The following is a 15,879-nucleotide window of genomic DNA, read 5'->3' on the forward strand; positions in this document are numbered from 1 at the left end:
TTCCTGTATTTATCCCAAGTGGCCTGTCCTTTTTTCCACATTCTATATATTGCTTTCTTCTGCTGGAGTTTTGTCAGGAGCTCTCTGCTCATCCATGCAGGTCTCCTGCCCCCTCTGCCTGACTTCTTTCTTACAAAGCTATATCCCTATAGTTTATTTATTAATTTTTAAGAAACTCATTTCACAGTTTTGCCATTCATATGTAAATTTGTTTTTGTGGCAGGTTTTGAGTTAGGACAACTGTAAAAACACAAGGAATAGGTAAAGGCAGAGAAGGATGTAGAGCTGCAGAAACTTTTTGAGCAGCTTTTGGAACAAATCAATGAATATAAGAAGTCTGAAAATGAATAAAATAGAATCAGTGTAGATGATCAGTTGGCTTTGAGTAGTTTCAAAAATAGCRTGTAGCAGTCCATCTAACTTTATATTAGCAAGGTAATACCATCATTCTATGAGCAGTTACCAAACTAATGTGACAGATTACATTCTAACTATGAGCAATATTCTAGGTCATTTCAGAACAAAGAGATTTTGGTCACTAGATCTGTTAAGGCAATCTTGCTGTGCTCAGATTTGCCCTGAACTTCTGACCAAATTAAACCAATCTTTTTGAATTTAGCATCTGCCTTTCCAAGCACAAAAGAAATTGCGCTATTCTTCTGGATTCTACATCAGTCTTTTCTTAATGACCACTCTTTACTGAACTGAAATTGCTTTAATCATGGCTAGTCAACATTAAATGGAAGATGGCTTTTTCCAAAAGCTTTAATCAGTTAAAAATATTTGTCCTTTTTAAAAATAAATTCTTCCTAGTCAAATACATTCCATTTATATATTTATGCACAACRAAAAGTTTGCATATGTTTGCAGCTGTAGAAGACAGAAAGTTTATTACAGTATTACTGGCCTAATATTTATCTGTCTAGATGGAAATATGAAAGAACTTAAATAGAATTCTGAAATATGTAAACAGTTTTGACAGAAAGACCTTCTGATATTTAGATGCACAGTAACATTATATATTACTAAGGATATTTGGAAATCAGACAAATAAAAGATACTATTTTTTGCTTTTAAAATGCATAGCGTTTTGTCAAAACTGTTCAAAAACTTTAAGAGTTCTCAATGCTTTTGAAAGAGAAAAAAAGAGAATCTTTTATCTTTCACATAAATCATGAAAAAGGCAATGGCTTTTATTTTTGTTATAGTAAAATAATATTCAACGCACATTTACAGAATTTAAGAGATGATGTGCTATGCGAAGAGAAAGAAGAAAAACACACAAAGGCATTCATCCAAGGTCCATTTAAATTAAATTTCTTTTAGGGTCTAGAAGATGAAATAAAAGCATAGCTGTTTCTGTGGCTCCCAGGGTGAAATTTCTGCTTCACTTTAAACATCCATTATTTAGAGATATTTAACTTTTTAGCATGCATAGACAGGTTGAAATACTTAAAGGATAATTTCCTTAAAAAAAAAAAAAAAAAGATATCCAGCCTGTGAATCCTCTTATCTTGTTTCACAAAGAGCGTTCTTTTAAAAATCATCAAGTTATCAATTAATTGGTGCTTTTTGTTTTGAAAGTCACCTTTTTTTTCAGTGATCTCTTATTCATTAAGTATCTGCATTAAACACCACTGAATATAACCAATCTTTTCTCTTTCTTTTCTCTTTACCATTCTTAACRTTGCAGTATGTACGTGTGTCTTTTGACACAAAGCCTGATCTTCTTCTGCATCTGATGACCAAAGAGTGGCAGCTTGAGCTCCCCAAACTTCTCATCTCTGTGCAYGGAGGCCTTCAGAATTTTGAACTTCAGCCAAAACTCAAGCAAGTCTTTGGAAAAGGCCTCATTAAGGCTGCTATGACAACTGGAGCATGGATTTTCACTGGAGGAGTAAACACAGGTAACAAAAATATTGAAAGGACAGCATAGTGGCATTGCAGAGAATACATTTTTAGCAGAAAATACTAATAACTAACCTGATTAGAAAGATGTGGAGTGTATGTGCAAATAAAAACATGCCAAATTCCTATSAGTCTGGCAACTCTCAGAGTATGAAATATTTGCCAAAGTGCGCCAGGATGCTGAAAATAAAGCCTCCTATGAGGCAATTACACTAGTATATTGCCAAAGAAGACTTTGTAAGATCAACATTTACCTGCATGGAGGGTTTAGTAACCAGAACCCTAAAGATGCAGAATTGTTATTACATAAAACAGGAAATATTTTCATCCAGAAAAGACCTTATATTTTTCCTTATAAGGCCTTCTGAAGTGGGGGGGTGGGGGGGGGAGGCACGGGGGTGGAAAAGCTTCTGTTTTGTGGTTACAGAGAAAAATTTCATTGTGCATAAGAATCACTTTTTCCTTCTGTGTAGAGAACTTGACCTATTTGTTTTATTATTATTATGCTTGGAGCAACAGACATAATATTGTATGCAAAGCTGAGAAAATCTGTAACATTCCATATGGGTATGGCCTTCTAAGGATGCAGAAAAGCATCTGGCCCCATTCTACTGGAAAACTGTATGGGAATTCCAGGAATAAGCTGAGACACAGAGTTTCCCTAAATGAATTCTGTGTTTCCAGAGCACATCAAATTTAAGACAATACTTAAAAGTCAGTTTTCTCACAACAGAAATATGAATAACAAAGAAGAGACATAATTTCTGGAGTGATAGATGAAAATTTGGTTGTATATGTATTTAATATCCCCCATCATTCTGCAGAATAAATAAAATGAKGTTAGATGTTGACCTGTGCACTTAGGTCATAGTGATTGTGTTAGATGCTCAGATATTATTGTGGCAACAATTCACAAAGATATCTGAAAATTCAGCTAAAAAAAATTAATAAAAAATACATCTTTAAACTCACTGCTGTGGCTTACTACAGGAACACTGTATATGAAACTATAGAAATTTTGTGAATGCGAACTGAGGTTTTAAAACTATGTAGGTGATAATTGTATGTTTTATCATTGTGTGAAATTGTACAAATTAAAAAAAAATTCCTACAATCAGTTACAATGATGATCAATTTATACATCAGATTTCTGTCAAGCAAAAGTGTAAAAGCAAAACCTTGAAATGATGCTGAAATGTTGGACTGTGAATCAGTGATGCAAAAAGGATAGTGCATACATGACCATAATCATTACTATTTAATGATTTTAGTTGTTTTAAATATTCATGTCATCCTGTACAATGATTGTCCTAAATAACAGACATTTCGTCAGTCTGGACAGATTTTCTGAACCCATTGTGATGTTGCTTCTTAGTTTAATTCATACATAATAGCAACTAAAATTAAGAGCATTTTGGGGGTATTTTGAAATTCAAGGAATCTGAACAGGAACTAATCAGAGAAACTGAGGAAAAGATGGCATCAACAGAAATCTCACAGGCATGCTTCCRTGCAGCCACATCACAAAAGATAGTTGTTGACCCACATCATAAAAATAATTTTTTGATGGGGAAGGAGGAATGATCCATGTGTGAGCAATTTTTTCCCTAGCCTACCAAAGTCTTCTTCCCCACACATCCTTTGCAGAGGAACACTGCCCGCAAAGCTGCTCTAAAACACACACATGCAGCATCAGCAGAAAGCACAGAAAGAAAGCTGCAGAGCCATCATTCTCTCTGTACTAATTTCTGTTTTCTCACTGATTCCCAGGGTTTTTTCCAGTACCCTACTGTAAGATCTCTCAAGTGACTGAGTGTTTGGAAAGAATGGTAGCTTACCGTAGCTTACCATGAAGAACTGTATTGATGCTTTCACCATTTTCCATCCATTTTTTGGGACTCAGATGACCATTTATATACAGCCTACACTTTTTTTTTTCTTCATTCTTTTGTTTATTGCTCTGCTTGGAACATATATACCATACATCTGCTTGCATGCACTTATATTTGTGAACACAAGTTAAAAAAAATCAAGTTACAGTCAGTTGTCAAAATTTCCATTTTTATTTCTAGAGCCATACATTTTTTCATTGCAAATTTATCTAATAAATTTGTAGAGTATATATATATATATTGGGCTACCAAGCCAACAAAGCTATCACTAATTTGAACCCATTTCACTCATAGCTATAGTTAAACTGTAGCAGTAATCAAAAAGAAAAATTGTAGAGCTTTACTTATTTATAAGCATATGCATAGGTGTTTCCTGAAAAGGGATTATAGGGATGAACCCAAATCATCATGAACCAAGGTAACATTATTTGAATTGTACGCTGTTTCTTTTCCAGGAGTCATTAGGCATGTTGGAGATGCCCTGAAGGATCATGCCTCAAAATCTCGCGGGAAGATCTGCACTATCGGTATAGCTCCCTGGGGGATTGTGGAAAATCAAGAGGATTTGATTGGCAAAGATGTAAGCCCTATGTAGACATACATATTTGTCCAATATACATGTCTTATGGTGTCTTTTTCTTTACTCTGTGCCCCTCACTAACAATTTCTCTCAGAATAATTCCTCACAGGATTTGTCTCTAGCAACATGAATCAATAGATATATCAGGTTTTCATTATGCTTGATAACGCTTTCAAGATAGCAACGGCAAAATCTCTATGCTGTGCAGGTCAAGAGATGGGAATTTGCAGTAGCTTCTAGTACATATTAATTCCGTTCTTTAAAAATCAATTATAAAAATATTTTGTTAAATATTATTCTTAAAACATATCTTAATCCTGTAAAACTAGATCTCTGAGTCCTGAAAAGTGTCTAAAATAATACCAATTGCAAAGACTGAAGGAGTTTCAATACAATAAATGGATTTAACACAAGGCCAGCATCCAAAAAATTTGTGTTTCAGGCACCTTCTAAGTGAGAGTCAACATTTCTTATGTTCCTTTATATCATTCTTCTCTTTTAAACCTACACTCTTCTTCAGGAAAATGAACACCCTGGACTTTAAATAGAAGAATGCCTTGCTTATACTTTATTCTAGTTATATGTTATTTGAAACATTATGTGATCCTTTTTTTTTTTTTTTTTTTTTTTTTTTTGCCTTATTTCTGCTTTTTTCCCAATCATTCTGCCTGAGAACCCGTGGCTAGCCTTGAATGGAAAAGAGATGCAGTCTTCATTCTACTTAATGAACATTTTCTTGTTCAATTTGCTCTGAGTCACCCTTCTCAGTATATTTGTACATTAGCAACCTGGGGAAGGGGGGAGGATTCAATTATCAGTCAAGTCACTAGGAATTACAATACGAATGGGAAGAAAGAATTCAATTGGGATTCATAGCAATTCACTATTAAGGTATAACCATTAGGRAGAATTCCAATTAGCACAGTTTTATGCTCTCTAACACCACCAAAGCTTGTATAATAAGGCTACTAATGCTGATAGGACAGCATGATGGGGCTCTGCAAGAGTAATTCAGAGGCAGTTATGAACATTTCTGGGATGCAGTCCCAAAGCTGAATGGCAGAAATTACTAGTCATAAAGATGAGATGCTTTTGATTATGTAAGACTAATGTACATACCAATTTCAAATAAGGCATCTTGCCAGAAGATTCATAGAGTTCTTCTGGAAACATTACAAAAAGACAGAAGGCAAGGGAGGTCATTAAATTGGTCTTGAATTAATTCATTTTGGAACATTATACTTCCTCCCTTCATTATTTCCACCTGCCAGTTTGCTCCTTGCCTCTTTTCCCAGCGAGGCACCACCTGCTAATAGGACTCCTCTGCCCTCCTTTATAGWAAGGACTGAAAAAAATACTGTTTGCCTTGTTCCAGCCATCTGAAACCCATCCGCTGATATATAGCTTCTTCAGATACTTTATGTTAAACACCCTTCCAGTTACTGATCATCTGAGAATAGGATGAGCATTTCAAAAAGAACTACAAAAAAAAAAAAAAAGGTCAAAGCCTTCTGCTAATGCAGCTTTTAGACCTGTCCAGTGCCCCTGTGATGATACTGGTACTGAATCTCATCTTTGCCAAATCAGTCTTGCTGCGGCTGAGCCTGCAGGCCAGAGAGGGGCAGGAGGCAGGTTGCTCCCACAACCTCTATTTGTCCAGCTTCACAGCTCCTTCTACGCCCGAAGCAGAGCCAGGCTTGGCAAAAGGCCTAATAAAAGCAGTTCTTAACTCTTGATAGTCCACTGACTTGTCTTTGAGCTGCTTTACCCTAGTATTTCATCCATATCCCTTAAAAATGTGTTGATCAGAACATGCAGAACAGACAGCTTGAGGTAGGTCACTTCTGCTGCTAATCTACTTCCTCACATTCAATCACTGCAAAAATTAACCTTTCTTTCTTATCCTCCCTTCCCCCTAATTTTCCTTAGTTATTAATCCCTAAAATGACTTTCCCTCTTATCCATGTGTGCAGTTTCTTTTAGAAGCATTTGAGGAGGAAGCTTTTTTGAAAGCTTTTTGAAAATCAAAGGACACTCTGTTGACTGGCTCATTAGAGGTGAATGCTGTGAAATGAACCAAGAAGAGGAAGTATAAATAGTACCATAAGCACGTAAAATGAATCATCGTTAAGAAAGTAACAAAGGGCACAAAGGATTATGCGGGAGGCGGGGGTGAAATAAGTCAACCAATAGCAAAAGGCTTGTTGAACTCTAGCATCAATGTGGCTTTATGCCTGTGTGAACCAYGTCTAGTCAAATCATGATCAAAACCAAAGAATAGTCAAAACATAACCTCACTGCTTGGAGCAGCATCAGATAMAGAAAACCTGCTTGGTCATGGAAAATTTATGGGAAAGAAGGGAGGTACCCATATTGCCCATGCAGCCACATGTGCTCTCTCTTCCTCRTGGGTATCAGATTTTGCTTGGCAAAGTTGTGCCACAGCTAACGCTGCAGCCCACGTTTGGGTTTTGTATTTTCTGAAGTCATGATTGAGTTTTATGATGTTTACCAACCCATTCAAATGGGCCRGTCCTCAGGAAGCCCAGAGGTATCCTCAGAGCTATAAAGGGAAATAGTCAAGCTAAGCAAATTACCATTGTGGTAAGTAATTTATTTGGGGGTTGCTTAAAGGTCCCAAATGAGATTAGTCTTACTGTACTGTCGTACTGCAAGAGCACAAAATAGTGCTCATCTTGATAAGGTCAGCATCTAATTTAAAACCAAAGCATGGAAGGGAATGGTGGTCAATTGCCTTATTCCCAGTTCTCTGATAGAAAATATGTGAAAGTAAGGTGGCTTGCTCAGCCTTACAGAAAGCTGCTGTCATAAGCAGGTTTCTTGTTAAGTACAAAGTCACCRTTCCTTTTCAAAGAGTGCACCTTGCAAACCTTTGTAGCACATGCTGCTAATATCATTGGTGTTCTCCTGAGAGTCTATTTAGTCCTTACTTTGGTTTAATTCCTACTCACCTTGCTGCGCCTCCAGGCACAGGACCTAGATTAATAAAAGGACCATGATTTTTGTACTCTCTTTTCCTCTACAAGATCTTTCAAATCATTCTCATTTTAATACAGAAGAGCTAGTATTTCAGAATCAGATCAAAACATGTTTCAATTGTGTAACAGTATATCTTCAGCATACTAGGATATGCTGTTCATTACAGACAATGCTGTAGTATATTACTTWGTAACTTGAGAGGAATGCAATATTTTAGTAATTAAATTTAGTAATTAAAATTCTGAAAGCAAAATATCCCAAACTTTTATCTCTTTGTAGTAAGTGAAAATRAAATTGAGCTCTTGTACTGCAGTGTTGAATCACTATAAAATATAAATCATCCACTGCTCCACACTTTATATAAAATCTTTCCATATGTAGATCTCYCCAAATTTCTTGGGCTTTTTTTGTCTCACTTAAGGTGCTCTTGTAACTACAGGTGATAACTTGTTTCTGTCCCCACATTAATTTACAAATTTGTGGCTTACACTCAGCAACTGCTCAACATTGGCAAAAGTGAAGCTCAGCAGAATTTTGGGGGAAAGTAGACTAGTATTCATTTTTAAGAAAGATTTTATGCAGTGAGGAAGCAGACATGGTTGGTTTTATGATTTAGTGCAAGAGAATACAGCAACTGCAGTGTGAACCTGCCATGTAGACTTGTAGTAAACATAAAATATTATAAGGAAGAAAACCATTCTCCYACAGGAAATCATGGGTTATGTTTACATATATGGCTATATATATATGCACATAAATATCAATCCTTTTCATGCACTCTATGTTCCAGAAGAAATTATATTTTTGAATCTTAGAAATTGAATATTGAAAACAGAATCACAGCCAAGTGCGGTTGTTTTTTATGGACTACAAACCATGGGTGTCTGTTATTATATTGTCCAGAATACTTGGAAAAAAATATAAGGTGAATAAAACATAAGCAACAAGATACATCTACTTGAAACCAGCTTTCACATGCAGCTAAAATGACAAAACTGTGGACTAAAATTTGTCCATTTTAGTAAAAAAAAATAAATTTGTATTGGATTAAATGTAAGTTGTATTTATATATATGTATATAGTGTATATATATAATGAAGCCTGTTTTTCCCACTTTGTGTATAGTTAATGCCTCTCATTTAAAGACTCTAATCTCACTGTAAGCAATCTCATATCAGCACAGCTGATGAATTTTTTAACTATATCTGGAATAAAGGGAAGTCATCAGTAGAGTTTTTGCTAGTGTGCTCAGATGGTACTCACAGAAAAACTCAGCAGGCCTACAGGAATAGGTTAGTTATTCATATATTCATTCTTTTCAGTATGCATTTGGATGATGGAAGAGGGAAGGTTGTATGCACTTTGCAGGATCATAAATCTAGAGATTCTTACTAACTGGAGAGAATTGTTTGAAACCAGCCTGTCATGGAATAAGTGCTACTGTGAACTTCTCAGATTTATTGAGGCAATAGCTGCCTAATAACTGTTTCAGAAAAGACATCCCACCATATTGGAGTGTTTACCAAATAATTTTGAACATTTGGTGACTCAGTAACATGATGCTTTTGCAGAAGGATGTGTGTTATGTTGGGACTTGTATAGCATGACCAGTGTTTGACAGAGGTAATCACTTCTTTCCGTGGCATTTGACATGGGTGAGGCCTTCTCCAAGCTCTAGTTTTAAGAAGAATCAAGTAAAGTTTATAACTAACTAGAAGAAAGAGGAGATATAGAAATAACAGCTTAGAGACCCCTCACATATATGAAGAAAGTCATACAACTGTCAAGTTCGATAATTTAACACTTTAAACCATAGTCTTTAAAACCCGCCCCAGAGTCTTGTCACACCATTTGTGCTAGTTGCTCTTATACTCKGTATTTGTTTGCCAGACAACATGTGCATCAGGCTAAGTACTGCCAAGATGAACTACATGTTTTCTTTTCTTTGTTTCATCTTAATTGTCAAGTTAGCTTATGACAAGAGTTCACTTCTTCCTCTCCCACATACATTAAAGTGAGGGAAAGATTATATTCTCCTGCAACTACTTTTTGCAGCTTTCAGAATTACAAGAAAGCCTACAAACCTCAAGCACCTTTAAGATTACTTCTTTATAATGTGGTGGTATTTTTTATTACCAATTTTAGCTTAGTTTTGGTAGATATTTTGCAATWATTTTGAAGAGATATATTGTAATTCAAGATTAAACTGAATTGCTRGGAAAAAATAGTGATAGCCACAGCTGATTAGTTCCCAATTTCATTTCAGCATAGTTTTTATCTAATGTCAAAATATCAGAGACCCCTAGGAGTCCTGGTCATAGTCAGGAAATAATTATCCTAGGAAAAGATGCAAGGAAGAAGGATTCTTCCTGCTTCCTTGAAAACGTCCATGTGGGGAGCATGCCTGAGGCCAAGGTGGAAATAGGTGTAGGTGCAGCATACACAGAGGCCCAAGAGCAACCCTATTCCTTGTGTACTGCAGAACTGTGTGGCTGTGAAGAAGGTTTAAGCTGAACATCTTCTGCATAGAATGGCACCTGTGTGAACTATGGACAGATATGTTGGGGGCCTGTGTCTGAACAGTTTTGGGGCTGAGGTCTCGCTCATGGATTTCATGGATCCCGTGCCAGGTCCTCTTTGATGTCAGTGCTTGACCTTGTCCTCTGCTCTGGCAGCTGCTRCACCTGGCACCACTGTCCAGCCTGCCTGGAAAGGAGGTTCCGAGCTGGCCAATTTTTCCCCAGAAATTGACAGACTAGGCCCCTATTGAGCGAGTAACACTGAGCGAATGGATTGGTTTTTTTACCTCTCTGTTCTCTCAAGATCTCAATGTCTTGTTTATTAGTCATATAATTAATTTCTCTCTCACACCTACTTGCATTTCATAATGTACATGTCTCACACAACTACTATATTAAATTTTTGTCCTTCCTTCACAATGAGATACTTTCAAGCTATTTTCAAGTGCTCTCTCTACACTGAGGCTCAGAGAGTGCCCACAGAGAGTGTAAACAGTGTGTTAGTGCTTTTAATTCGAGTGTGCTGCCTCTCCAGGGTACATCTACGTGATAACTGGGGCGAGGGAAGCTCATTGCCTGTTGACCAAGTGCCTCTGCTTGGTGCAGCAGGAGTGCTGTTTTGCAGGGTACCTGCTCTCACAAAAGTTAACCTATATTCAGAGGTGGTGTCTTGAGGATAAATAGTTCCTTTCAGCTCTGCAGAGGAAGATACCAGGGGCCACTCTTCTCATTTATAGAATACAGAAAGAGGAAAAATTGCTGAGTGTTGTAMCAAAGCAAAGCATTGCAAGCAAATAACCTCAAAGCTTAGGATTCAGAAAAATGAAGATTTTGTTTATCCTTTAATCAGGATAGTCTGAGTTCATKTTATGGTCTGTGAATTCTATTATATAAAATGCAGAGCTTGTAAGCATGCAATGAGCAATGAAAATAAATGTATTCTTGTCTATTATTGTTTTCACATTTCTATTCTTTATTAATAACATGATTCACCTTTTAGTTAAATGGCAGACCCGGAAGCAGAGCATTACCTTCTAATCTGTCTTCAAACAGCATTACCAAATCCAGACATGGAGGTTTTGGAGCAGCAGTTCATTAAAACGAGATATTAGGCTCTGCCTGTTAGAAAAACCTTAACTAGTTGCTCTTGAGGCCAGCCCACAGCAAAATCACATTCCCATTGGCTGATTGTTTTTCTTGTAACCACACAAGGAATGGGCAACTCAAGTCCATCCTCTCCTGAAAGGTCTTGCTGGCCTGTGTCCTCTATACTGAGAGGACAAAATAACTACAAAACCTGTAGCTGTTTAAATTGATTTTTTATATTATTATTAGGAAGTATGAAAGAAACTTTCTTTTCTATGGTGTAAAAGGCATAGGTTTCTTTGACATAGGTTTTTGTGTCTGAAGAAGCTAGCTAGTGAGCATGTTGCACCGGCATATTGATGCTTGTTAACCCATGCTTTTTTGAAGAATACACATTTCATAACAGAACACTGAAAGAAACAACCTGAGAGAAATCCTAGGCCAGGCTACCATCTACTCCTGCAGCAGAGGGCACACTGCCTTGGTGTAAGCCAAGGTCCACTCTTGAGCTTTCCAGAGCTATTTCTGCACTTTTGATGGAGACACTCCTTACACAGCACCTTTTGTATCAACGGTTTGTAACAGCAGCGGAATTTTGTGGATTTCCATTTCTAGCAAAGAGTTGACCAAAATGCAGCAAGCTTTGGCAGGTGAACTGGTATCTCTGCACATATTCAAACATATTCTTACTATTTATAAAGATTTATTTCTCAACTAAAGAATTCTTTTAAGTAACAAAAAAGGAGGGAAAATTAGAAAGAAATTAAGCTTATATTTGTCTGTTTGCAAGTATTTTTGCCAATGCATCAGGGTGTACATTGTTTTGCACCAAAAAGGACTGAACTTTTGTTTTGTTTTGTTTTGTTTTGCAAAAAGAGCAATGCTGGAGCCTTGAAGAGAATTCCTTGGAGATCAAGCATAGCAAGGACAGATTTTGTAACAGGTTTACAGCATTATTTCAGTCAGGAATTTCAAAATATTTTCAGATGGAATACAATTTTTCGGAAGGAATGCTGTATTTCCAGAAAGAAAAAGCAGACCTAAACAATACAGGCAGAAATATTTCTAGCAAATCGCTTTGAATGATCACCTAGATCCTTCAACATGAGATGAAACGTTTTGTCACATCAGTCTATCTGATGTCACTGGAGACCCACCAAAGCAGCTGATGGAACACAGTGGCCCAGTGTCGTGGTTTGGTCTGACTGGAGAATAGGAATGGGGCAGCTGTGGGCTGAGTATGTCTGCAACAACATACTCTATTTATCTGCAAAATAATTTCCCCTGATGAAAACAAATCAAAGGTAACATAGCAAATTCCCTTTTGAATGGCAACTTTGAAGTGCTGTTGTGAATGTTAGTATTTGCCTTGTGCTGAGGTTGAGGCAACKTTTTTTTCCCAAAGAAATCAAAAATGTGACATAATACCAGGTACACACCTCACCAAGAGTGGCATTCACTACTCTGCAGACGCAGGCCTTTTTTCCTTGTAGAGGTTTTTGCTTGTGTTTAGGTGCTGGCAGAGGGACCCTTGTGTTGGTGGTTCTCACTTAGATGGGATCAGAAAATCTGAGCAGAGGCAGGTGGGTAGGCAGCACAGTGCTGGTGGGTGCTCTGCAGAAAGAGCCACAGAGCTCTTGTGAAAACAAATTCCCTTTGCAGTGCCCTCTCTGGCTCTTTGTGAAGCCAGAGAGGAGGACGCTTTGTGAAGCCATTTGTGAAAACAAGTTCCTTTTGCCCTTTTCAGGGTATTGCCCCTTTTCAGGGCATTGAAAAGCAGCTGCAGACAAGGTGGGAAATGCAAGTGTGGTCACACAGTCCTTTGGAGAATTGATCCTCAACTGGGCTTACCAAGAAATCAGTGGCTGCAAAAAAGATTACACTAAAAAAACTCTTTAAGCAGTGTCTGCCTCTGAAAGGCTGGTCTTTACATGATTTTTACATTGAGATGATCCCAGTGTTTTAAGGGTTACCTCCTGCTCCTAATATACAGGACAGCTGTGCTCAAGGGCAATGCTCAAATAGCTGTTCACAAACAATTTTTTTTCTGTTGTATCATTTTGTCAGCTCACATCACGTAACTGATCCAATTCAGAAGGACCATTCTGTTTAGTGCTATTGTTTTTCCTCTGTCTCTAAAATGCAGGTGGTCCGACCATACCAGACAATGTCCAATCCCATGAGTAAGCTGACCGTGCTCAACAGTATGCATTCCCACTTCATTCTGGCTGACAATGGCACTACTGGTAAATATGGAGCAGAGGTGAAACTTCGTAGACAGCTGGAAAAGCACATTTCACTTCAGAAGATAAATACAAGTGAGTAACATTTTGCCTGCGTTCTTTTAGAATTGCATCAAGGACACCAGGACTTTAAAATACAATGAGGTCTGTATTTATCTATCTATGTATCTAGATCTAGATTTATGTATCTAGAATGCTGCTATCTGAATTGGTGAACATATATTAAAAGTGATTAAGGGTGAATAAAGCTAATACAATTTGATTCTAGTACTATAGGTGATAGTATGGCACAAATGAAAACTGAATTGTTTTTGGTAGATTACAAACAGTCTGTGTTAAGGCCTTCAGCTAGATAAAAATTTTGCTATATCTCCTTAGAACTGTATACTGATCTAGGCCCCTTTATCTCATAAAGAAAATAATAGAATAATAAATGGTACAGAAAAGGATGACAAAAATAAGGGGGAATTTTCCATGACATGCAACAGAAAAGGACTTTCCAGCTTGGGAAAGTATCTCTGCCTGGATGACATAGAAGATAACATTCTGACCTGAACATGTGCTTGTATCCGTCTTTGCATAGCCTAAACCCGGAAACATTTTGATGTTTTGTGTTGTGTTTTTATCGGTATTTCTGTAGTATTACAGAAATTTAATTTAGGTTAAGAATTTTTTTTTTCCTGAATGCCTTGGATTTTTTTCTTCTTTTATTTAAGTTTTTTTAGTTATTAGACAATTGTTGCAATCACAGGAGAAAATGATCATCTCTGTAAAATGAACCTGTGCCCCAAATTAAGAGCAAATCCTCAGTTTGGGCAGTAGCCAGGCAGGACTTTGTCTCAATCGTACAAGTGAACTTCAGCACTGACCTGTATAATTAAAGTTTAGGAATAAAAAACAGAACTCAGTTTTCAAAAGTGATCACAGGCACAGCCTTTCTGCTGATAACTCCCTGTAAACATGCAATTTTAAGGCCAAGGAGATTGATGTGTTTTGTGATATGGACACTGGAATCTGGAATGAGACCAAGAAACACATTTAGCCTCTCAACCCTGAGAGGATAATGAATTACAGACAGACCCAACGGGCTGAATTCAAAGAAGCATGTTGGTAGTGCTTGATGTAGCTTTCTGTATAAAGATTACAGACTGTGCTTAAATTAAAATGGTGTGCCACTTGGATCTTTCAGCATCACTGGTCAAATAGAGTGATTTCATGCTACAGTAAATTAAAACGGGAGAATCCAAGCTTATTGTTTTTGTGATATCAGTATGTATATAACTTTTTTTTACATGGTAGTGTGTGTATGTGTGCTTGTTCTTTGCCATGTGTTTGCATGTGTGTGTTTTTATATGTACGTCCTTAGCAAGTGGAGGTAGACCTAGACTCACCATCATTTGTATGTGACATTTGAAAGTGACATACATGATATAATCAAATTATAGAAAAATGTGCCATAAATAATAATTATTTTGAGAATATGGATARAAAATGTGAGTATATTCACTTCACAGCACAAAATTTTGAAGAGAAAATTGAACAAAAACTCACCAAACCATGAAGGATCTCTCTTCTCAGGTCTGGAGCTCCTCCCRCCCCAAGAGTATATATTTTTTTGCTTCCCTGCTCCAGTGATCTCTTCCTTCCAAATCTCTCTGGTAAATATAAGAATACTTGAGTCTTGCAACATTTCTTCGAAGATAGAAGAGGATTGTTAAGTGAGAAGGTTGCTGGTGAAATTTATAAATCTTTGGTTCATAAAGCCCAGACTTTCTCCTGCATTGTAGATCTGAGTAACAGTATAACTTCAACAAACCASATGCCTATCACTGCAAGAACTTGGAAGTTCCTTGCCTCCACCCTGCGCTGCTTTCTCTTGCTTTAAAAGCAGGTGCCTGAGTTGTGCCCTGCCATCGGTGACCGGAGTGGTGGCCATATGGGCAAGATGAGCAACACCTGCATTGGTTGTTCAGCCAAGCAGATGTCCACTTTCAGCTGCCTCTCTCCATGCCCATCCTAGTGGGACAGGGACTTCCCTGGCCCACACAGGCACTGGTGGTGCTGCAGGGGACCCTCAGCCATGTCTGCCTGTCCTGATTTACTGCTTTTCAGTAGTCAGCATGCGAAGTGGAAAAAAGACATTGACAGCACAAGGGTTGTGTTCCCCAGAAAGTCAGGAAAAGGTACTGTTCTTGCTTAATCACCAAACAAAAGAGCAGGGGGCTAGAAAGSAGTGCAGATTCAGGAACTAATAAACAGTCAGTAACTATTTATTTCATAGCCTCTCCTTGGACAATAGTGTTGAAAGCAGATTTTATTCTTATTTTTAAGCCTGCTTTATTTTTACTTGCCAAGCATGTCATTTCCTCTTATTTACTTTCCCCTGCTTTGGCTCTTTATTCATCATGGGGATACCTCTTCTGAGTATCTGGTATCAGATGATAGTCACAAAGATAAACTTCAAGCTTGTGTTCACCTATTAAAGATACAGAGAACTCTACTCCTCTAAAATAGATTAAGCAAATAACACTGTCTTCTTATAAAATTTAAGATTAAATCAGGCCCTTAAGTATGCCAGATAATTCTGAAAGACTGAAGAGTTTTTTATTTCCTAACAAGCTATCATTTTCAGTCATTCAGCAGAGTCTAAT

The 15,879-nt window shown here is 37.3% G+C and overlaps 1 protein-coding gene across 1 annotated transcript in view; it reads left to right on the forward strand.

Annotated features, from left to right (window-relative positions):
* Positions 1-15,879, forward strand: part of TRPM3 (transient receptor potential cation channel subfamily M member 3) — a 242,611-nt gene that overhangs the window by 117,084 nt on the left and 109,648 nt on the right. Inside the window, exons 4-6 of the mRNA XM_026035828.1 lie at positions 1,694-1,907; positions 4,256-4,380; positions 13,132-13,303. Coding sequence (XP_025891613.1) covers positions 1,694-1,907; positions 4,256-4,380; positions 13,132-13,303 — 511 coding nt within the window. The remainder of the gene's footprint in view (positions 1-1,693; positions 1,908-4,255; positions 4,381-13,131; positions 13,304-15,879) is intronic.

Source organism: Nothoprocta perdicaria, unplaced genomic scaffold (genome assembly GCF_003342845.1).
Source record: "Nothoprocta perdicaria isolate Ctin4 unplaced genomic scaffold, notPer1 scaffold_168, whole genome shotgun sequence".
In the NCBI taxonomy this organism is placed as follows: Eukaryota; Metazoa; Chordata; class Aves; order Tinamiformes; family Tinamidae; genus Nothoprocta; species Nothoprocta perdicaria.